This window comes from Lingula anatina, chromosome 2, assembly GCF_051362555.1.
Source record: "Lingula anatina isolate TDL-2025a chromosome 2, LinAna3.0, whole genome shotgun sequence".
NCBI lineage: Eukaryota > Metazoa > Brachiopoda > Lingulata > Lingulida > Lingulidae > Lingula > Lingula anatina.
Window position 1 is genome coordinate 31,762,969 of NC_141768.1, and position 25,666 is coordinate 31,788,634.

The 25,666-nt window shown below is 34.8% G+C and overlaps 2 protein-coding genes across 10 annotated transcripts in view; one reads left to right on the plus strand and one right to left on the minus strand.

Annotated features, from left to right (window-relative positions):
* LOC106152647 (pleckstrin homology domain-containing family A member 8) overlaps positions 1-5,956 on the minus strand; it is an 85,144-nt gene extending 79,188 nt beyond the window's left edge. For 8 of the 9 annotated variants that reach the window (XR_015332718.1, XR_015332717.1, XR_015332716.1 and 5 more), the window contains exons 1-2: positions 5,768-5,956; positions 528-644 (exon numbers count right to left, since the gene is read on the minus strand). Coding sequence is in view for 5 of the 9 variants with exons in the window: in XM_087003473.1 (XP_086859599.1) it covers positions 528-644; positions 5,768-5,882 (232 nt within the window). In the remaining 4 variants the exon portion in view is untranslated. The remainder of the gene's footprint in view (positions 1-527; positions 645-5,767) is intronic. The other variant, XM_087003474.1, reaches the window with a different exon arrangement.
* A 159-nt stretch (positions 5,957-6,115) lies between these two features.
* Positions 6,116-20,690, plus strand: LOC106152648 (FK506-binding protein 2). Its single transcript, XM_013526321.3, has 4 exons — positions 6,116-6,438; positions 10,030-10,175; positions 16,442-16,572; positions 19,412-20,690. Exons 1-4 carry the CDS (start codon positions 6,236-6,238, stop codon positions 19,574-19,576), a joined length of 645 nt encoding a protein of 214 aa, XP_013381775.1. The 5' UTR covers positions 6,116-6,235; the 3' UTR covers positions 19,577-20,690.
* Positions 20,691-25,666: the final 4,976 nt, after the last annotated feature.

The following is a 25,666-nucleotide window of genomic DNA, read 5'->3' on the forward strand; positions in this document are numbered from 1 at the left end:
GGATGATTAAAGAAAACACCAAGATTAACTTCTCAACATAATATCAAACAAATCAGGACTCTCAAAGTTCAGGACTCGCAGCAATACAAGAGTTTACCAGACAAAGGTTTTGAGAAGGCGAATCTTTATTTTAAAAGACAGGCCAGCATCCTTGAAGATTGGGCCCAGACAGGTGAATGCATTTTTCCCATGCCCAACTCTTCTTCAGTTTTCTGTCTTGCAACAGGCTTTGGATGTCACTTGGGCCCCCGAGATAGTGGAATGAAGAGACCTGGTCAATGGGAGTGTCCCTGAGAAGCAATATGCAAGGTGGTGGGACCTGATACAGACGACAGCGGCGGCAATGACAAACACTGGTGATGGCTATATCCTGTATGTACATGAAAACCTCAAAAACATGGATTTACCTCTCTTTTACCTTCTTCCCTTGACCCTTAAACATAAATATTGCCAAGTGGATGTGCAATATAAACTGAGCAGCAACAGCACTAAGTAACAACATCTCGTGACACAGTAGCTGTACTCACCAATAACATCACAAACTGACATGTTAATGGAACCCTTACAGCCATTTTCGACATCATCTTGAGACTTGTAATAGGAAAGGATTCCATTGTCAAGAATAAACCAACGTGACTGCCAGCCTAAAAATTACAATAATGCAATTAGACTTCTGATCTGAACATTAAAACAAACATTCATCTCCAGATACAGTAACATAATTCAGGCAATCATTTTGTCATGTCATAAAGGGGTGGGGGAGAGCCCATACATTCCCAAAAGGTATTTGATGCATTCTGATTATCTGATGCTCTCTTAATTGTGTAAACGTGCATGGAAAACACTGACTGACCTAGAGGGTCAAAGAGGCATTAACCCTTTCTGGTATCTTAATTGCCATAATTTTATATATTACCATAGCTCTTTCTGTCTCTCTCTCTCTCTCTCTCTCTCTCTCTCTCTCTCTCTCTCTCTCTATATATATATATATATATATATATATATATATAACAAGCATGAGTGTGGAACTGACTGCTCAACAGTCCGGAGCATTTGTACACAATTAAAATTAATAAATAAACAAATAAACAAGAGACATGCAATAACCCCAACTCCGAGTTTCATGGGCATACCCAGAAGGTATGCCCGCTCGTCAGGAGATTTATTTGAAAAACCTTCTGGGTATGCCCGTAAAACTCGGTGTCAGGGTTCTTGCATGTCTCTTCTTTATTTATTTATTTATTAATTTTAATTGTGTGTGTGTGTGTGTGTGTGTGTGTGTGTGTGTGTGTGTGTATGTGTGTGTGTGTATATATATATATATATATATATATATATATAATCGTGAGTTTGGTACAGAGTGCTCAACAGTCTGGAGCTCGGAGTTGGGGTTATTACATGTCTCTTGTTTTTTTAAACCGGCGGATGAGACAGGTCAGGACTAAAACCATGGGTGCCACCAGTACTGCACTGGTGGTACCGGTACAACAAGAAAAAGAGGAAACTTGTAAGGAATACATTGAAGGTTTATATGCTAAAACAAAAGTGAAGTGGGCTGAAGAAGGGGAAAAACCAACAAAATACTTTTTGGATTAGAGAAGTGAAATTTTATAAATAAAATGGTAAAAAAAAAAAAATATATATATATATATATATATATATATATATATATATATATATATATATATATATATATATATATATAAAGACACACACACACACACACACACACAGTGATGAAAGAACCACTAATCAAGAACAAATACTAATTGAAATTGATAAACTTTATAGTAGCCTGTTTTCTAACAGCTGTAATAAGAGCCTTGAGGAGTCGTACCTGGACCAATTGCAAATAGTTGATACGGATAGAATCTACATTTTAGACAGCAATATGTCAAAGCAATTAGAGGGTAAGATTAAATACCAGAAGCCCTTTTTGCTTTGAAAAGTATGAAAAACAAGACAGCAAAGCTGTCAAATGTACAGACAAAAGAAGAAAATAAAAATACTTAAAAAAAGGAAAAAAACTGCCTAACTTTTCTTAAAATCATCTAATCAAGCTGATTTTTGAACTTGTATTTTAGTAAGATTGATCACTCCTGTGAGTTTCAAGACAATATGCCTATCAGTTTTCCTTGAAATGTGTTATCAGTGTTGCACATATGCTGAAAAAAAGAGAAAAAAAAGCATAACTTTTGAAAAAATGGCCCGATCATGCTGATTTTTTAACTCGACCTGCATTTTATGAATATTCATCACATCTGTGTCTGTACATAAAAATGAAAATTTCATAAAGAAGTGCATTGCTTCCAAAACAGAAAGCAATTACACTGATTTTCCAACACAAGCTGCACTTCAGTCCTATGAATCTTTTCAGTAAGTTTGAGAACCATAAGAACCATGGTTTTCCCTTAATGGTCATCCTGGCAGCAGTGTCTAAAAGAGGGGTTTCTTCAACTTTATTGCGATATTAATTAATGCTTATCAGCATAATGGCCATCAATTTTTAGTGATAAAATATAAGTATCATGGATATTCAGAAAACCATAATAATGAATATTTCACTAAAATGTATAACTTCCAGAAAAAGAAGACAATTAGACTGCTTGTCCAACTCAGGCTGCATTTTAGTCCTGTGTTTCTTTTTCAAAAATTTGACAGTCATAAGTAACACGATTTTCCCATAATGGTCATCATGGCGGCAGCACCAAAAATTGTGTTTTCTTCTATTTTGATGCAACATTACATAATGCTTAACGGCATAATCACCACCAATTTTGATAATGCACTGCAGGTAGACTCGCCTTTCAAGAAATTGACACCTTCAAGAAATCAACGAAAACCAGAAGAATGTTTTTTTTTTTTTGCACTGTTTTTCCTGTCATGCCCATCATAAACACTGTGTTGTCAAATAAAATGAAGCATCTGATACAAAGTAGTCCTGTGTTTCTTTTTTAAAAGTTTGACAGTCATAAGTAACAGGATTTTCCCATAATGGTCATCATGGCAGCAGCACCAAAAATTGTGTTTTCTTCTATTTTGATGCAACATTACATAATGCTTAACAGCATAATGACCATCAATTTTTAATAATAATAATATATACATATCATGGATTTTCAGAAAATGTGACTAGCATGGGTCTTCAAGCCCGTGGAGGTTCTAAGTCACACCTTGAAAATATGTGAAAAATTAAATTTTCACAAAAATCTGTTTAATTGCCAGAAAAATTTACCAAACAGACTGCTTTGCCTACTAAAGCTGTATTTTAGTCCCATGTTTCTTTCTTGTAAGTTTGAGAACAGTAAGTGATATGGTTTTTCTTAAATGGTCTTCATGGGAGCAGTGCCCAAAATAGGGGTTTCTTTAAATTTTGATGCAATATTACATAATGTTTAACAGCATAATAACCATCAATTTTTAATAATAAAATATTAGTATCATGGATATTCAGAAAATGTGACTAGCAAAGGTCTTCAGGCCCATGGAACTTCAAAGTCACAACTTGAAAATGCCAAAATGTAAACAAGACAACAGTGTTCTGAAATGTTTTTTTTTTTTTTTTTCATTTTTAACAATTTTTAACATAAAACAAAATTTACAGTTTACTGCCATTTTTATATGATCAACTTAAAAAATTGATGAGATGGGGAAAAATATCAATCGAGCAGTGTTAAAAGTCCAATTTCTGAGATTCTGAACATAGTGAATGATTGAATCTGACAAACTGCAATGATATGAGTTTATTTCCATTTTTGAAACTTTATTACACAATACACGATAACAAGTTTACCATCATTTTCACAAAATCAACTAACAATGTTGTAAAGATGTAGGAAATGTCAAACAAACACTTTTACGTATCTTATTAATTAAATAATGAAACTGTTAACATGCCTAAGAATTGAATCTGAGGAAATGTGTAAAAACAGCATAACTTCTAAAATAATGGCCCGATTATGCAAATTTTTGAACTCAACCTGTATTTTAGCAGGATTGACCACTCCTGTGAGTTTAATGACAATTTTCTTTTTCTTATATTGTGTTTAGTGTTGCATATATGCTGAAAAGTGAAAAAAAAAAAAGCATAACTACTACAAGAGTGGTCCAATCATGAGGATTTTCAAACTTGACCTGTGTTTTAGTAAGATCAATTACTCCTGTGAGTTTCATGACAACAGGCCTAACGGGTTTCCTTGAAATGTGTTTACAGTGTTGCATATATGCTGAAAAGTGAAAAAACAGCATAACTTCTACAATAATGGCCCGATCATGCTGATTTTCGAACTTGACCTGCGTTTTATGAATATTCATCAGCTCTGTTAATATAAAGCCAAAAAGTAAAACTGCCTTCCACTTATCTTGTTTCCAAGGAAAGTGCACAGTGCCGGCGACGACGGCGACGACAAACACAAGTGATGGCAATATGTACAGACACATCTGTGTCTTTACATAAAAAACAATATAACTTATTAAATAATGGCCTGATCATGCTGATTTTTGAACTTGACCTGTGTGTTATCAATATTCATCAGTTCTATATAAGTTTCAAGTCAAAAGGTAAAACAGTTTTCCACTTATCGTGTTATTAGTGTTGCATATAGGCTGAAAAAAAAAGAAAAACACTGTAACTTAGATAAAAATGGTTATTATGGTTATTATTCCATTCTAAAACCATGTTATGGCAGCGATCTTACTGAGCTGCTGAAATCTGCAGGACTGATGACGTTTTTTTCACGGCGTATTATTTTTCATAGCCACTCTCACTATGACATTGACACACTATATTCTATAAAAATATATTTGAAAAGGCTGAGTGTTCAACATTTTTAACAAAAATGCAAGATTCCCTGAGAAAAATGCCCTCGGGCAACTTGCTCAGTGCAACGTGACACTCCCAGTTTCAACTGACCTACATACTTCCCACTAAAATAGAGATTTTACAAATATGGAAGGTTGTACAAAAAATTTATTCTTCGTGGCCAAATTTGAGCACATGTAGTTTCATAAATCGTTATTATGTCAAAAAATTAAGTTTGTCCATTTTTTCTGTAATCATTTTATTTTAGGGTACAAAATTCCATGGTCAGCTTGGGGAAAAATGCATGTGCTATTTTTAGACAGCTCATACAAGGCTTTCGTCGAAACTAAAATGTGAAATTTATATTGCACGCATACAGTTCTAAATTTTATTCATTTATGGTAGTATCAAGAGGAATAATGAGTTATTCACAGAGCTTTATGGAAAACAGGGCACGAAACACATGTCGCGGAATATTTTGTGCAAGCGCGTAGGTGTTTTTGTAATAATTGCCGCTTATGCATTGATATGCCAGATCTGCGGACAGACTGCTATGTCCTGGTTGGCCATAAGCTAACGATATAAAAGTTTTCTCGGCTTGTGTTTGATACTTTTTATAATTTTTTTTTTTTTTTTTTTTTTTTTTTCAAAATCCCTGAAGAAGGCCTAGGGGCCGAAAGCTTGGATTACAAATTACATTTTAAAAAGTCAATTTTTTTTTCAAAATCCCTGAAGAAGGCCTAGGGAGCGAAAGCTTGGATTGCATATTATATCTTTATAGTAGATCTTCATAGATGCATCAATATCATAACTTTTTTTTACTTCTAAAAGATCTATACCGTACGGTAATTTGATAAGAATATTCAATCTGTGTTTATGGAACGTGAGTGCAGGAGGATCCATACATTTATGTATAAATGTTATAATTAAAGGGTGATACTAAGATATACGTTATTGGTGATTTACCTGAAAAATAATTTGTCCATTTCCACAACGTTCCTTCCATCCATGAAGTTCCAGACTGGTTCATTTTGTCATTTTCTTTGGAAACAGTATTTGAGCTAGCACCTTGAACCCACATAATATTGCATGTACATTGTTTTGACTATTTTTCTTTTATTGGCAGATAGTCAAGGTATATTACAACGTTAAATGCCAATTGGCTTTTATAGAAATAACTGAATGTTCAAATCAAACAAAGGTAAATTTTACACGAAAAAAATACACTAATAATCTAAAATTAAAATATGTTCCTAAGACTGCTTCAATATGACCTTGAACTAGTTTTTATTTATCCAATGAGAATATGCCCCATGTTGACCTATTTAAAGTGTGCCACGTTCCCAGGTTGTCATCTCTTAAGTCACTGCTGCTGGGTAATGCAAGGGAATTGACGCATTACAAAAGGTAACTTTTAACAGAAACTTTCACAAAATGAATCTTTTCAAGTATTTGCCGACTTTTATGCTCGCTGTTTTAGCTCTTGCATCTGAGGAGAAAGTCGAAGAACAAGAGGAGCTCCAAGTTGAGACAGTTTTTAAACCCGAAGAATGCGAGAGGAAGGCAAAACCCGGTGACATGCTTTCTATGCACTATACTGGCACACTTAAAACAGATGGTTCCAAGTTTGATTCCAGGTAAGAAGTTCTTCTAGTCTTTACTGGCATTATCCATCCTCTCTCTTTCATGTTAGACTATTTTTTAACTTGAGCTTATTTCTTGCTCATGTTTCATTTATAACTTACGTCATAGGACCCTAATTTAGACAACAAATGACACTTCTATAGAGCGAATTTAGGCATACATCTAGAAGGAATATCATTGTATATGATCGCACAAAGCAGGCATTTGTTAATTTGATAGTAAAGTCTCATGAGCCATGTAAAGTCGTAACTTTGGGACCATTGAGTCGACACAAGTGACAACTTGTGCAGCTCTGAATTTGGACACTTAGTGTAAAATGTGTTTAAAGTACATACCCAAAAACCATCAGATTTCATTGAGCAACTATATTTGGACGCTTAAAGACAAAAAAAAAAAAAAAATTATCATGGACTGAAATGGACAACACTCTGGAAAACACTACTATTTAAAAGTACCTGTTGGAGAACATTTTATTTATCAGCTGATATTGCATTGAAATTATAAGGTATTTATCAATATGTAATACCTATACAGTTTGCTTTACTGCCTGTATTACCTTGTGTGCATGATATAATGAGAAAGTCATTATACATGGTCTAGGATTTGACATACGTCCCCTTTTACAATATGTGTTATTTCGTAATTTTAAATCTGTACAGTTTATGCCCTTGATGAACCTCTGGGCCGAAACAGTTATCTGGCAATAGTAGATAGAGGACCAAAAGCTCAGCCATCTTGAAAATTAGCTGGCTAGAATGCCTGCCGGGTGGGAAAACTTCTCTGCCCATTCTGAAAGTTGTCTGCCCCAGGCAGACAGTCCAGCCTTAATTTCTAACACTGCTGATAGGATCATATTTATAGCTTGCAAGAAGGAAATTAAGATATATATTTATATATTTTATAATCTGTATTTGTTCACAAGTAAATTATTTGTCAGCTTACCAGGACTTCTGTGTCCTCATATCATGATTACAGTCATACAGTTATCTTACAGAAGTCTTTTGAATAATTGTATAGTTAGTCTCATTAGCATACCTAATTTGCATTTCTTTTAAGATTTGGTACAAATCTTAATATCCTTCTCTAATATTTTGATAACATCTGGCTTCAATGGTATCTTTTCTTCCTCATGTAAATTTAAATTGCGAAAGGAAAATCATAAAGCAAATTGTTCCATCTGTAGATGGTTATAATTGTACCACCACCAAAGGCGCTGGCAGTACCCATGGTTTTAGTCCCAACCCTTCTCGTTCAAGTTACATAATTATGTAGTAAGAATAGATTTCTTGTACAGCATATATAAATCACTACAAATGAATGTATTCAGAATTTTTAAACCCAGAGTCAAAATTCCCTACGTAATCAAAAGCAAATACCATTGACTGCCGTACTGCCAGTACTCACAATTCAAATGAAGTTGACAGGCCAAATGGTAAACCTAATTAATTACTCAGTCAGCCAAAACAAGGCTTTAAAACTGCACCCTCTTCAAATTTCTTGACATACATTGGACCTATGTATCTGTCCCTCCTGTTTGTAAAAGTCTGTTGATTAAATGACATATATACAGTAATGCATGTCACATTACTGTTGCATGAGCAATATAATAGCAACCAGCATGTGCACTGGCAGCACTCATGGTTTTAGTTCAAATAAGGTTTGACATAAGCAATGGAGGGTTGGATAGAGCACAGAAGGAAATCAGAAAATATCTCTTCATAAATCATATTTCAGGAAAATTTGAAAAAATACTCTTTGGTATTGGAGTTTGTCCACAGTAAAGTAGTAAAGTATCAAAAAAGTGTGATGATTGACTTCATTTTATTCTTAATAATTTATTTTAAGTCACTAATACCAAACAATCAACCAGATTAAGAAGACAATTATTTGGGTTAATCTCTATAGGCATATAAAGGAAAACATGCTCAGAAAAAAAGCTTTGTGGTCTTGATTTAAAACCGCTTTCAACAGCCTTTTTTCTGTATTTAGTAACATTCACTAAACTCACGGTAATTTTAATCTTTAAATTAATTTTAAGTACTTGTTCACTTTTTGTTATATTATCTCAGTTAAAAGGATACTAAAATGTTACCAGTTTGTATTTACCCAGCCTTAATTCCTATGTTGCTGGTAACTTTGACATACTTGGGAAATTCAAAATAAGCTTTTTTCATCAGGCTGATATATCAGTGATGAAAAATAGGATTAAATTAACCATTTTTTTTTATTCCTTTCAAAGTGTTTGCTTTTGACAGAAGACTGTTTCTACATCTTTAAGTTAGATGCATTTGTTCAATGGTGACAATTGGTTGAGTTTAGTGGTACCCAGAGATTGGCATATATCAACTCGCTTCATATATATTACCTTTAAAAATTACAGTAAAAATAGTGCAAGTTACTGTAAAAAGTATACACAACGAAAATGTCTGTGAATATTTATCATTGTAATGTGTTCTGTATATAAAGGCTTATGGTCTTGTTTTATTTTAAATGTAAAGGAACCAGTTTTAAATGTGTCTAAGTCAATCCATTTTAACTTTTATGTGAGACATTTTCAGTGCCACATCAGCAATTGCAGCGTTACACAAAGAGAAAAGTGCTCTTGTGGCATTTATCTGCCAAAATAAGTTTTCTTGGATATTTGGGCAATTTTCTTCTACTTACAAATCATTGCTCGACTCAGCCCCAGTCCTATGTTTTATCATGTCTGGTTTTAAAGGGATAATACCTCTTCTTATGAGATCTATATTTCACAATAAAAACATTGTGAACAACTCATAGAAATATAACATATTCTGTTTTACCACAAAAATGGCAGTTATTATGCTATTATTCTGACATCTGAGCTTGTCTTCAGACCAAGTGGCTTCCATTGATGGTTATACTCAGTTAATATCTATTTAGAGATTATAACAAAAAAAAAACTTAGAAAAAAACAGGGACTAACTTTGAGTGTAAAAATGGATTAAATAACCTTTGGTAAGTATCAGAAAATTGTTGTTTTCTCCAGGAAAATTAATTTTTTGGCCAAAAAGAGAGTTATTATCCCTTTAATTAGGCTTAAAAACATGCAAAAATTGGCATAGTTGACCACAAGTCATAAAGCTACCACCCCGTGCCGTCATTTCCTTTAAAATGTTTTTATTTATGGAGAAATGTGTCCCTAATTACAAATTTTCATAAACGAAGGCATTATCTTGCTTTATCAACGATAAAATCTGAACTTGCTGGCAGGGTTTTGGAGTATTAAATGGCATCATTAAATTGGTGTCAAAACAGTGTACATGGGTACTTGGGTAAACGAGAAATTTAAGAAACCAATTTTTATATACAGACACTGTAACTGAATGTATATATTCTGTTCAGTCTGCCTGTCCGTGTTGTCGCTGTCACCGTCACTGTTCGACAGATGACATTTGCCTCATAATTGCATAACCATTTGTTTGTGTGTTTTGCTTTAAATTTACTGACTGGCTTTGTTTGGTAAAGAGGCAGGTTGATTTCAAAAATCAGCATGATCGGTTTGCATTTATTTATTTATTTATTTATTTATTTATTTATTTATTTATTCTGTTTTATTTCAGCCATGACAGAAATGAGCCTTTTAAGTTCCAGTTAGGAGCAGGTCAGGTGATCCAGGGCTGGGATCGTGGTCTCACAGATATCTGCATTGGGGAGAAAAGGAAGCTGGTTGTGCCATCAAGATTGGGCTATGGAGACCAGGGAGCAGGTAACTTAGTCACAATAGGGCCAGAAGATTCTGAGATATAGCTGCATCCTTTTTCGTCCATGCATCATTATTAGTACCAGGCTGGTGGTAGTCATGGTTTTAGTCCCGACCCGTATCGTACAGCTCTGTTGGCTCCACTGGGTGTCGTGGGATACAAGTCACTGTTACCACTTCTCCTCCTAGACCGCAAGGACCTGTGTCCCCACCTCGTGGATTTAGGTCACATGTAATCTCAACTTGAACCCCCTGGTATTTTTGTCTCAGTCCGTGCATTGGCCTAGGCGTGACGCTTGTCAAAATTTTTGAAAATTCATTGCTAAATATCTTCCAAACCAAAGGAATTATGGGGAAAAATTAATTCTGCAACCGTAAATGCTAGAGACCTTTTGTGTTTTGCATTTTGTAGAACTTGTCAAGTGCAATACTGGAGGTGGTGTCCAATTTTTTGTATTCGATACAGTTAAGGCGTTGCGCTATATAAAAAAGTACAACATCGGAATATTTAGTGGGGAAAATAAAATGTGAATTCCGTACTCCAAAATTAGCAGAGATACGCCCATAGTTACTATTGAACTTGAATAGGAAGTCATATACTGGTAATCTAACTGTGACCCTGAAATTGACATTGCCCTAATTTTCACCATGAACTAAATTTTGCAAATTTTTTATCCTTTATATCTCGAAAACTGGCAGAGATATGTCCAAAATGACCTTTGACCTACTTTTCATTATGAACTGCAATTTGTATGTTTTCTGATCTTTATATCTCCAAAACTGGCAAAGATATGCCCATAGTTACTATTGAACTTGAATAGGAAGTCATATATTGGCAATCTAACTGTGACCCTGAAATTGACCTTTGACCTAATTTTCACCATGAACTAAATTTTGCAAATTTTCCATCCCTTACATCTCCAAAACTGGCAGAGATAGGTCTGTAGTTACTACTGAACTCTAATAGGAAGTCATATACTGGCAATCTAACTGTGAACTTGAAATTGACCTTTGACCTTTTTTTCATCATGAACTGAACTTTGCAACTTTTTATCTCTTATATGTCCGAAACTGGCAGAGATACCCCCATTGGGAGCATTTACATCAAGAAGAGCCAGTCAAATAAGGCTGCGACCTAAATATGAGGACCTACATGAAAGGGAAACCGCTTAATCCTGTAATGCTCTCTCCGCCTCTCACACGTCTCCTCACACGTCTCCTCACACGTCATCCCTCGACCAGTTGAATTGAGCCGAGATTTATCTAGTGTGCCCCTGCATGGACGACGTGCAGGGAGGTGTGTAAGAGGTGGAGAGACCATAAATGGATTAAGCAGTCTTTCTTTCATGTAAGTCCGCCATATTTAGGCCTTACTAGACCTCGGGTCTTCTTGATGTGAATGCTCCCATTGTTACTATTGAACTTGAAGAGGAAGTCATATACTGGTGATCTGTGACCTTGAAATTGACCTTTGACTTACTGACTTACTTCGCCATGAACCACACTTCACAAATTTGGATTTAAACTTTAACTTTTCCCCATGATTTTGTTTTAAATGGTAATTTTCAACAAAATATTGAGAACTTTTGTTTACTACATTTTGTATAGCTTGTCAAACACAACACTGGAGGTGGTTCCTTTTTATGTACAGACACAGATGTGTCTGTACATATTGCCATCACCTGCGTCTGGCGATGCCGATGCTGATGCCGTGCACTTTCCTTGTAAACATGATAAGTGGAACACAGTTTTATTTTTTGCTTTTATATTAACAGAGCTGATGAATATTCATAAAACGCAGGTCAAGTTGGAAAATCAGCATGATCGGGCCATTATAGTAGAAGTTATGCTGTTTTTTCACTTTTCAGCATATATGCAACCCTGTAAACACATTTTAAGGAAAACCGTTGGGCCTGTTGTCATGAAACTCACAGGAGTAATCAATCTTACTAAAACGCAGGTTGAGTTCGAAAATCAGCATAATCAGGCCATTATTTTAGAAGTAATGCTGTTTTTTCACATTTCCTCAGATTCATTTCTTAGGCATGTTAATAGCCTTATTATTTAACTAATTAGATATGTAAAAGTGTTTGTTTGACATTTCCTGCATCTTTACAACATTGTCAGTTGATTATGTAAAAATGATGGTAAACTTGTTATCGTGTATTGTGTAATAAAGTGTCAAAATGGAATCAAACTCATATCATTGCATTTTGTCAAATTCAATCATTCAGTATGTTCAGAATCTCAGAATGGAGGAAATTGGACATTTAACACTGTTCTATTGATATTTTTCCCACCTCATCAATTTTCTTAGTTGATCATATAAAAATTGCAGTAAACTGTTAATTTTGTTTTATGTTAAAAAAATTGTTAAAAATGGGGAAAAAAACATTTCAGAACAGTGCTGTCTTGTTTACATTTTGGCATTTTCAAGTTTTGACTTTGAAGTTCCATGGGCCTGAAGACCTTTGCTAGTCACATTTTCTGAATATCCATAATACTAATATTTTATTATTAAAAATTGATGGTCATTATGCAGTTAAACATTATGTAATATTGCATCAAAATTTGAAAAAAACATATTTTGGTCACTGCTCCCATGATGACCATTTCAGAAAAACCATGTCACTTACTGTTCTCAAACTTACAGGAAAGAAACATGGGACTAAAATACAGCCTCAGTAGGCAATGCAGTCTGTTTGGTAATTCTTACTGCCAGTTAAACAGTTTTTTTTTTTAAACTTTAATTTTTCACATATTGGCATTTTCAAGGTGTGACTTTGAAGTTCCACGGGCTTGAAAACCCATGCTAGTCACATTTTCTGAAAATACATGATACGTATATTTTATTATTAAAAATTGATGGTCATTATGCTGTTAACCATTATGTAATATTGCATCAGAAGAGAAGAAAACACAATTTTGGGTGCTGCTGCCATGATGACCATTATGGGAAAACCATGTTACTTATGATTGCCAAACTTTCAAAAAAGAAATACAGGACTAAAAATGCAGCCTGAGTTGGAAAAACAGTCTAATTGGCTTCTTTTTCTGGAAGTTATACATTTTCAAAGTGCAAACTTGAACTCCCATGGGCCTGAAGCCTTATGCTTGTTACACATTTTACTTACATTGGTATTACCTGTTGAGCATAATTAAAATTTGATGTTGAATTTGCAGTTTAACATAATGCACTTTTGCATCAGAATTGACAGTAGCCTATTTTGTGCATAGTTATTTCCTGCTTTTTGTCTGTACATTTGACAGCTTTGCTGCCTTGTTTTTTTTTTTTTGTTTTTTTTTTTTGCTCCATACAAATGCGATAGTCCAGCTGGTGGTACAATACCCGCAGGCAGTATTGCCTCTCTGATTCTCTAGTAATTAAAATAATTTCACATAGTTTCCTTTTTTCTGCCATATGTATGTCATTTGAATGGAAAAAAAACTATTTTATTGTGTGGAGGCCTTGGTATGTAAGCCTACGGTAATATGCCAAACAATTCGACCAAGATTAATTAATTAATTTCATGGAAATGTCAGTTTGGTCGAATTGATTAAAATACAGCAAATGGAAACCTTTGATATCGTCGAATCGTTAGGGGCATCTGCCAAAACATCCATCTTTCCGGAAGTATTGCATTTTACCTTAAGTGTTACGCAAGATAAGCCGCAATTTTCGCCTAACACGTGTTTCAGGCACGTTTAATCCTCCTTTTGAAATCTTATTTTGCTGTGTACAGTATGTGCTAACATTACTTATCATTTAAAAAGACGACAGTTATAATTTTCTAATTATATATTTCCCTCACCTACGATCATTTTCATGATGTGCTTCACAAGTGGGACGAGTATTTCCCCGGAAACAGGTGTTGTAAACAAAGGCCGGTCACTTATATTTGAAACTGGTAGATTTAGTGGACTTAAACTAGTTATATGATCTACGTACGCCCTATTTGAATTTTAATATGAAAACTGAAATCAACCAAGTCTGGGATCAGTTGTTTTCAACCCGCAAGACTTGCTCAGCGTCGAGGCATAGACGTACGTACTTCTGAAGAAAATTCAATCACCGGTATCAAAGAATACCAACTGGTACTCGAACGGAATTCAGTGTAACTTCAAATTACTTTTAAGTATTTTATTTTAAAAGCATGTCATATTAAAACATATTGAGAAAAGGCAAAATACGTAGCCTACCTGTGCCGATAGACATACAGTATCTTGCTGGCACTCTTCTGATTTTTTTACTTTTATACTCTCGCTGTGCACAAACCACAGTGCATATTGAAAACCCCACTGATACAACCCGAACGTAAAAAAAAGCATTTAATTGCCATAATTTTCAAAAAACAGGTGCATTTATAATTTGACGTGAGAATTGAGCACATGCAGAAAAGAGAGACTGGTCTTATCTGGTCTGCTCCAGCATAGCGCAAACCACATGTTAATGAAGACGGTCCCATTTTTGGGGAGGGGGGTCACAGGAATGGAGTTCTTCGTGGATTGCGCTAAATATTATCAACATTTCATGCATCTGGGGAAATGAAAAGTGACTCACAGATAACGTAAATACCCAGTGGAACTCTCTATGAAGCTCCCATGGAACTAAGGAAGACGTCATTTTTATTGTTGACAAATCAGTTATCCATGTAGGTGAACAGTTACATGTGTTCGTCAGATTTTGACAGCGCGTGGTATATGGCGCCAAGAAGTCTGGGCAGTCGATCCCACTGAACTTTCGGTCGATTGTAGTAAATGTAAGATCTTGCGGTGTTGACTTCAAGAACGTTTCCCCATCTGCATATATATTTCAATCGAACTTGAAAATAAATTGCTTATTCTTCCCAAACTTTTTATTGCTAGCAAACGCTATATATGGTCTATATGAAGGTGTTTACGACATATTCTACCAACTGTCTATATTTGGTTTTATCCAGAATAGACCTTTTTTTGCCCCCCCTCCAGTTACGGGCGTGATGAATCAGTCAGCAAGGGCAAGTCTGCTTAATTAGCACAAATTGTATGTCTATAAGCACTATTATTGTCATTGGGGACAAAGGAAATGACAGGTACGCCATGCTTCCAGATTAGATCTTCAATTAATTGTTTCTTCCTCATTGACGAGAGCTATTGAAAGGACAACAATTGACAAAGGGCCGAGGCATGTAGCATCTATTTCACTGGCTTGAAAACTTACCGAGTCTTGCCGACGATGTGGTCGAACAATCGGAACAAGAAAAAAATTCTGTCGCATGATTTTGACATATGGACTAAATGTTTGAGCCCAGAAAAATTAATTTTATAATATAATTTTTTTGGTCGGATTGACTGGGCCCGTCAAAATGCTTGGCACATTACCGTAGTGTGTAACAAGAGTAGCAGCACAAAACTTAGTTATTTTCTAATGATGCCTTATTATTTTCTAAATAATGCCTTGGCTGAGACCTAAACTTTGATAAATCAGATGTATATTTCACTTTTGGAGATATCTATAAGAGGTTCTACAATGACCAATTTTGCACATGTATATAAAACCCTAAAAGCTTCTGGGGGGCTTCCTAGGTGCTCCCTGTCATTCTTTCCGACTTTTTCATTAACAGGCCTACCCAACTACCAGACTCAGCACATAAGGATCCTGAATTAACCCTTATATCGGACCACACTACCCGTTTTCAAGGTGTGTGTCAGATCGCATTTCGGAGTATCATACCCCAGAACAATTTTTGTAGGGTGACCGCCGGCTCATCCTGTAGGTGTTCTGACTGATACTCCGAAATGACACACACCTTGAAAACTGGTAGTGTGGTCCAATATACCGGTTAAGTGCCGAGTCTGGTAGTTGGGTAGGCCTGATTAAATGGCAGTTTGATCACTGAAAAAAAGAGGTCTCTTCTATTGTGATATTCTTGGTTAGATATTCTTAATAACTTATCATTAGTCTGAACATTAATAAAGACCCAAGTCGATTTACCCTCCTGTAGCATGAATAACAATATAGGCCATCAATCAATTTGTTGTCATGGTCTCAGAATGTCGGCAGATAGCCAAGTTAGACCTGTTACCAAAACAACAATCTGTTTATGCTTACTTTTCACTAAGGATGCTTACAGTTTTTTTCTGTATAAAAGAAGAACAGTATAACAAAGTAACTTAAATCACAAGTAAGGTTATTACCTACAAGTGATTTTTTTTTTTTTTTTTTTTGGCACAACCAAACCCAGTATCAAAGAATCGTAATAAATATTTTCAGTTTCATTCTTTTCCCCCAGGTGACAAAATTCCAGGAGGAGCCACTTTAATGTTTGATGTAGAGTGTGTTGGTATTGAGGACGGACCAAAACCACAGAACATCTTCAAGGATATTGATGAAAACAAAGATAACAAGCTTTCCCCTGATGAGGTAAAGTCAGAAATAAATGTATTGAACAAAGATATATTTCATATAAGTATAAAAGAGGTTTAATTTTTATGTACAGACACAGATATGACTGTACATTTAGCCGTTACCTGCGTTTGTCGTCACTGTCGTTGCCTTGCACTTTCACACCGATAACACGATGAGTGGAAAACCATGTCAAAAGTGGAAATAAACTCATATCATTGCATTTTGTCAGATTCAATCATTCACTATGTTCAGAATCTCATCATGGTTCAAATTGGACATTTAGAATTGTTCTGTTAATATTTTTCCCATCTGAATAATTTTTTTACTTGACTATACAAAAATTCAGTAAATTGATCAAATTGTTTTATGTAAAAAAAAAAACATTGAAAATGGAAAGAAATACATTTCAGTACAGTTCTCTCTTGTGTACAAATTGGCATTTTCAAGGCGACTTAGAAATTTCATGAGCCTTAAGACTTTTGCTAGTCACATTTTTAAAAATATCCATGTTACCTGCAGTGCATTATTAAAGATTGGTGGTGATTATGCTGTTAAGCATTATGTAATATTGCATAAAAATTGAAGAAAACCTTATTTTGGGCACTGCCACTATGGTTACCATTAAAGGAAAACCATGTCACTAAGACCCCATTTCCAGAGAATAGATTGATCTACTTTAGATCGACCTAACTCCCTGGGGGTTCACGCTAAATAGCTGTCAGCCGAGTGGATACGAAAGTTAATTACCCTCTTACAGCTTGTAGTAGGCGGGACGGACATTTAAGCCGGATTATCTGACAGTAATCTAGTGAGACTCCCCACGGGCATAGATCGATCTAAAAGCTCTGGGAATGCAGCCTTACTCTTTTCAAACTTACAGGAAAGTAACATAGGAATTAAATACAGCTTTAGCTGGAAAACAAGTCTGATTGGTTGATTTTTCTGGAAGTTATACAGGTTTTTGTGAAATTTTCATTTTTCACATATTGGCATTTTCAAGGTGTGACTTTGAACTTCTGTGGGCTTGAAGACCTTTGATAGTCACATTTTCTGAATACCCATAATACCTTTATTTTATTATCAGTGTTCCCAAAAATCCATCGGGCAGCTGAACATGTCTGCCATAAATTTTAAATGTCTGATGTGTAATGTCAGCATGTTGGTCACAGTGTGTATGCTATCGGATGACAGAGCATATATGTGACAGCTCAAAATTGAATAAAGCATTATTAAGCCAACAACCTATGCAAAAAATCTTGGTGTATTTTTAGATGCATCGCTTTGCATGAACAAACATATTGCCAGTGTATGCAGGTCAGCGGTTTTTAACATAAGGAACATAAGTGCAATTCGCAATCAGTTGTCTGACTCTGCTGCAGCCACAGTCATAAATTGTTTAGTTACATCTCGATTAGATTACTGCAACTCCATTTTATATGGTTGTCCAAAGAAACAAATTGCCAGACTGCAGCATATTCAAAATATTTCGGCCAGATTATTAACTCGGACATCCACAAGCATACACATCTCCCCAGTTTTAAAAAGTTTACACTGGCTACCTCTACAAGCCAGAATTTTATTCAAATTTTTAGTTTTTACTCACGATGCTTTTTATGGATTGGCACCAATCTACATCAATGAATTAGTTAGTCACTATGTTCCAATGCGAAATCTGCGGTCTGTAGACCAATTGCTACTCAACCCAGTAAAAATGCGATTAAAAACCTACGGTGATATATCTTTTAAAGCTGCAGGTCCAAAGGAATGGAATCTATTACCGCTGGAAATCCGAGCAATTCAGTCTACCAAACATTTTAAAAAAGAACTCAAAACATACCTTTTTAGGAAATATTTTGATTAACTCTTAATTGGTTTTATAAATCTTGTATTAATTGCATTTAATTGTATGGAATAATGGCTGTTTTACCTATATTTTATTTATGATATTTTATGTAGTATTATTTATGATATTTTATGTAAAGTCTACTGAACATTTTAAATGGATTTTAGACTTAAAATAAAATATATCTGAAGATGCAACTCTCTTAACAAGCTTGTCAATGTCTGTGTATGAGTGCTTTAAACTTTGGGATATACAGAAGGTATAAATTTTTTTAAAATTTACTGTAACGAATGAGATATATAGTGTACGAGTTTACAGACTTTCTCTGAAATCTTGAAATGCAGGTTTAGGTAATATTGTTAAATTGAAAACAAAATTCCATAAAAAGAAGACTGTTTTACTTGTTATACTTGAAGAGGTAATTTGTAGAACTAAAAGCTTCGAGTTCCAAAAATTGCCTTTAGGGATTAATAACATTTTATTAAGTTATCAATTTTTTTGTGTTCTTTACATCTGACTTTCAAGAACAAAGTTAACTTCCAATACTAACTGATGAGCAAATTCACATTATATCCTATACTAAAACATAGATATCCTTATGTGTCAAAATGATGCATTCTTGACCTCTTAAAACAGTCTGATTTCAGCAAGCATTATGGCCCATACTTTCATTTGAAATTCAATAGAAAGTTGTTTTAAAATTTCAGTTCTGACCAAGTTTCAAGGTATTGCTTGTTACTGCGAAAAATTGCAACTAAGATAAATATAAGCAACCAAAATAAAATTGATATTGTATACAGCCTTAAGCTTGTTGCATGCTTTTTCTTTACTGTTCTAGTGTATACGTTTTTTCATTTACTGACTTGGAATTCTTTGATCAGTTCTGTTGAATGCATATAAATATGATATTGCCCGTTTTTCAATTTTTAGTAGGCATTTTTTTACTGTTTTTTATTGTTTATAATTTAACAAACATACTTGTCAATCTTTAAAATTAATTATGTACTTCAGGTTTCTGATTTCATCAAGAAACAAATGGCAGAGACCGGTAGTGAGATGCCAGGAGAGAAGGAGCATAATGACATGGTGGCAGACATCTTTAAACATGAAGACAAGGACAGGGATGGTGTTATATCATTTGAGGAATTTAGTGGACCAAAACACGATGAACTTTAATGCCTTTAAGCTGTGATAAATCTGAGTAGAAATTATGTTGAATTTTTAGCGGAATTGAAATTGGCATATGTTTTACTGCAGTTATACTTAAATGAACTGTTCTCAAAATTGTGAAATATATCAAGCTGTATTTCTGGTTCATATTCAGTTTTCTTAATAATTTTGCCAATTAAAACATCAAGATCTAGTGGTTTGCAGTAACATTGGTGAATAGAATTCAAAATTAACAAGTGTGCTGCTGATCGAGACATTTGTTTACTGTAATAATAATCTCAATTTTAAAGGTGCTGACTTTTCATGTGAGTAAACTACCACAAGTATGATGTACATAACATTTATGTTCATATTGTCATCATCACTATAATATGCATAGAAGTATGGTTATTCTGGATGTTAAACCTCAGAATTAAATATATGTATTTAGGTGCCTGTTTAGTTTATTTTTACAAAATATTCATGTAGATAATGAATTATGAAATTATGCATTAAATTGAGATTGGTTTTAAGGCATCTTTAAAACTATACCATGCAGGATATATTATTTTTAAGAAGTATTATGCAAAACTATTGTCTGTTACAATATATTCCAATATTGTGCTGTTTTCAAAATTAGAACCCTCATTTCAATTTTGTGGAAAGTATGAGAAGCAAAAGATATGATACTTATGAAAAATGCCATTTAGTAGTCACAGTCAGCATATCTCTGTCTTTTGAGATGTAATAAAATGCACATTTTTAAATATCTCTGAAAGGTTGTAGGAAATGAGCGTTTTTTACATTGCATATTATATCTTGATGCATGGTACAACTGTAGTTGTGTTTTGACAACTTATAGTATAGTATTCACTCTTTGAGCAAGGTTATCAAACAGTATGTCTTCTTACCATTCTACACCTCTCTTTCAGCTGGGCAACTTTGTACATTTTAATGTTCATAAAAAAATTGAAAGATTTCTGCAAAATGTGTAAGGTAACATTGTCTGAAGTTGCATTTACCGGCCCTTATTCTTCCATTTGTGACTATGTATATGAAAAACTACTGGAATTCAAATACACATTTTTATTTGTACATGTGTTCACAAACATGATATTCAAATAAAAAAGTTATGAATTAATTATTTTTTCTTTACAGTATGCCTTGTAATATTGTACTACCAGCATGAGCGCTTGGGATGCTAGCACATATGGTTTTCCCTTGACAAGTCTCGGCCACCAGCTCACACTTGTGTGCCTGATTTGGTCTAAAAGTGTGTGGTGCACTTGAACAACCAAGTCTTTCCTTGCTTTGAAATTAACTGAGATTCTGAACCGCTCCCCGTCAATTAGGACTTACTTGACAGGAAACCACCCTTTACTACTTACACAATGGTCCTCTGCTTGGTTGCCATCCTCGCCTGGCTGAATAAAAAGTCACTCCAAGTTTGACTGAATGTTTGAGGCAAGATGATTCCATTTAAGTGAAAGTCCATCAAAATATTCATATTACCCACTGTAATTTACGTAGATCAGTTTTGAACTTATAATCAGAGTTGGTATAGTTAGTACCACCAGTTTGAACGCTGGCGGTACTCGTGGTTTTAGTCCCGCCTGTCTCATGCGGCTCCATTAGTTCTGCTGGCTATAGTTCTGGCACAGGATACAAGCCACCGTTACCGTTTCTCCTCCTCGACCACAAGGACCTGTGTGCCCATCTGTTGGATTTAGGTCACATATAATCTCAACTTGAACCCCTTTTTTTTTTTTGTTTTGTTTTGTTTGTCTTAGTTGGTGCATTGGCCTGGGTATGACACTCGTTGAAATGCACCCTTGTCAACATTTTTGACAATTCAATGCTAAATGTCTTTCAAACCAAAGGAATTGTGGGAAAATTATTACAAAAGTCTTGACTAAAAGTCGTGTGGAGATTTCAAATATGCCCCTGGATTTGACCTTTAATTCAAGGTCAAATGGGCCAAAATTTTCTAAAAATGGGAATTTTCTGCAAAAAAAAATTTCTTTGTGCCAATTTTCAGAAACTACACAGACCTAAGCTCTCATATTATTTGAGGGGTTACCATTAGGGACTCCTTTCATCTTTGGGAGCTTGGGGTCAATCGGTGTATTTTCACGGGAGAAGCAGCCGTAAGATGCCAAAACTAAAAACTCTGTCTTATTTTGGAATTGAAATGCTAGAGACCATTTATTTCTTGCATTTTGTAGAGCATGTCAATAATTTACATTATAAACGTATCTATACGGGCTGGAATATTCCCAAATACTAGGAAAAATGCTACAGAGTTACACCAATCTACAAAGATGAAGACAAGCTAGACTGTGGAAACTACAGACCAATCTCAATCCTACCTGCACTGTCCAAACTGATTGAACGTCATGTGCATGATGCCTTCTATAAATACCTGACATCTCACTCTGCTCAGTCTGGCTTCCGAAAGTCCTTTTCATGTGAAACGGCCTTAACATATATAACAACCAAACAGGCAACTACTATTGACAAAAATCATATGAATGGTGTCATCCTTTTAGACCTGAGGAAAGCATTTGACTTAGTAGACTATCAAGTCCTACTTAAAAAGCTGCAGGTGCACAAATGTGATGAGCAAGCACTCTCAGGGTTTACATCATATCTCACAAGCAGACAATATTTAAAAATGAAATATCTGAACCTGTACCAATCACTTGTGGAGTCTCCTAAGGCTCCAACTTAGGGCCTTTATTTTTTATCATTTTCATTAATCATTTAATGACCTGCCACTTCGTATTGATAATGGAGAAATTAATATGTATCCTGATGACTCTACAATTACCATCACTGATAAATCTGTACCAGAACTGAATATCAAACTAGAGGATCAGAGAGGCGATACCGCCTCCGAATATTGTACCACCAGCTGGAGCAAGCGCATTCGTATAGACCCCCACATACACAAAATAAGGGACACAGCCACCAGTCTTATGCTTGACAAGCTATAAAAATGCAATCAACAAGAATTTTCAAAATACGCAAAAAATATATATAACTTAAAATGGTACAATCAAAGTTAAGTTCATCGTAAGGTAGGTCAAAGGTCAATTTCAAGGTCACAGTAAATTGCCAGTATATGACTTCCTATTCAACTTCAATAGTAACTATTGACCTATCTCTGCCAGGTTTGGAGTTAAAAGAGAAAGAAATTAGCAGAGTTCAGTTCATGATTATAAGTAGGTCAAAGGTCAATTTCAAGGTCACACTTAGATTGCCAGTATATGACTTCCTATTCAAGTTCAATAGTAACTATGGACCTATCTCGCTAGTTTTGGAAATAAAAGGGAAGCAAAATTTGCAAAGTTCAGTTCATGGTGAAAAGTAGGTCAAAGGTCAATTTTAAGGTCACATTTAGATTGCCAGTATGTGACTTCCTATTCAACTTCAATAGTAACTATGAAACTATCTCTGCCAGTTTTGGAGATAAAAGGGAAGCAAAATTTGCAAAGTTCAGTTCATGGTGAAAAGTAGGTCAAAGGTCAATTTCAAGGTCACATTTAGATTGCCAGTATATGACTTCATATTCAAGTTCAATAGAAAGTATGGACCTATCTCTGCCAGTTTTGGAGATAAAAGGGAGGCAAAATTTGCAAAGTTCAGTTCATGGTGAAAAGTAGGTCAAAGGTCAATTTCAAGGTCACAGTAAGATTGCCAGTACATGACTTCCTATTCAACTTCAATAGTAACTATGGACTTATCTCTGCCAGTTTTGGAGATATAAGGGACTAAATGTTATAAATTTGGAGTTACCATAATGTGCCATAAATTTCCTACGGAAAAAATTAATTAAAATTAAGAAAAGGTCATTTTGGTAAAAATTCTTGAAATGGGAGGTGCTCTGAAGTTCCAGATGTTCAAAATTGATGAAATAATGTCATTTTCGACCACAAGTTGCCTGCTTTGCCAAGCCTTATGTTTTATTTTTCCGGAGTTCAAAATTTATTATCCATTACCGTACTGCACATTTTGCTTTAACCACCAAAATGTACTTTTTGATACAGCGTAACTTTGGAGATAAAAGGGAAGCAAAATTTGCAAAGTTCAGTTCATGATGAAAAGTAGGTCAAAGGTCAATTTCAAGGTCACAGAAAGATTGCCAGTATATGACTTCCTATTCAAGTTCAATAGTAACTATGGACCTATCTCTGCCAGTTTTGGAGATAAAAGGGAACCAAAATTTGCAAAGTTCAATTCATGATAAAAAGTAGGTCAAAGGTCAATTTCAAGGTCACATTTAGATTGCCAGTATATGACTTCCTATTCAACTTTTACAGTAACTATGGACCTATCTCTGCCAGTTTTGGAGATAAAAGGGAAGCAAAATTTGCAAAGTTCAGTTCATGGTGAAAAGTAGGTCAAAGGTCAATTTTAAGGTCACATTTAGATTGCCGATATATGACTTCCTATTCAACTTCAATAGTAACTATGAACCTATCTCTGCTAGTTTTGGAGATAAAAGGGAAGCAAAATTTGCAAAGTTCAGTTCATGGTGAAAAGTAGGTCAAAGGTCAATTTCAAGGTCACATTTAGATTGCCAATATATGACTTCATATTCAAGTTCAATAGAAAGTATGGACCTATCTCTGCCAGTTTTGGAGATAGAAGGGAGGCAAAATTTGCAAAGTTCAGTTCATGGTGAAAAGTAGGTCAAAGGTCAATTTCAAGGTCACAGTAAGATTGCCAGTACATGACTTCCTATTCAACTTCAATAGTAATTATGGACTTATCTCTGCCAGTTTTGGAGATATAAGGGACTAAATGTGATAATTTTGGAGTTACCATAATGTGCCATAAATTTCCTACGGAAAAAATTAATTAAAATAAAGAAAAGGTCATTTTGGTAAAAATTCTTGAAATGGGAGGTGCTCTGAAGTTCCAGATGTTCAAATTTCATGAAATAATGTCATTTTCGACCACAAGTTGCCTGCTTTGCCAAGCCTTATGTTTTATTTTTCCGGAGTTCAAAATTTATTATCCATTACCGTACTGCACATTTTGCTTTAACCACCAAAATGTACTTTTTGATACAGCGTAACTTTGGAGATAAAAGGGAAGCAAAATTTGCAAAGTTCAGTTCATGATGAAAAGTAGGTCAAAGGTCAATTTCAAGGTCACAGTAAGATTGCCAGTATATGACTTCCTATTCAAGTTCAATAGTAACTATGGATTTATCTCTGCCAGTTTTGGAGATAAAAGGGAAGCAAAATTTGCAAAGTTCAATTCATGATAAAAAGTAGGTCAAAGGTCAATTTCAAGGTCACAGTAAGATTGCCAGTATATGACTTCCTATTCAACTTCAACAGTAACTATGGACCTATCTCTGCCAGGTTTGGAGTTAAAAGAGAAAGAAATTAGCAAAGTTCAGTTCATGGTGTAATGTAGGTCAAAGGTCAATTTTAAGGTCACATTTAGATTGCCAGTATATGACTTCCTATTCAACTTCAATAGTAACTATGGACCTATCTCTGCTAGTTTTGGAGATAAAAGGGAAGCAAAATTTGCAAAGTTCAGTTCATGGTGAAAAGTAGGTCAAAGGTCAATTTCAAGGTCACATTTAGATTGCCAGTATATGACTTCATATTCAAGTTCAATAGAAACTATGGACCTATCTCTGCCAGTTTTGGAGATAAAAGGGAACCAAAATTTGCAAAGTTCAATTCATGATAAAAAGTAGGTCAAAGGTCAATTTCAAGGTCACATTTTGATTGCCAGTATATGACTTCCTATTCAACTTTTACAGTAACTATGGACCTATCTCTGCCAGTTTTGGAGATAAAAGGGAAGCAAAATTTGCAAAGTTCAGTTCATGGTGAAAAATAGGTCAAAGGTCAATTTTAAGGTCATATTTAGATTGCCAGTATATGACTTCCTATTCAAGTTCAATAGTAACTATGGACCTATCTCTGCCAGTTTTGGAGATAAAAGGGAAGCAAAATTTGCAAAGTTCAATTTATGGTGAAAAGTAGGTCAAAGGTCAATTTCAAGGTCACATTAAGATTGCCAGTATTTGACTTCCTATTCAACTTCAATAGTAACTATAGACCTATCTCTGCCAGTTTTGGAGATATA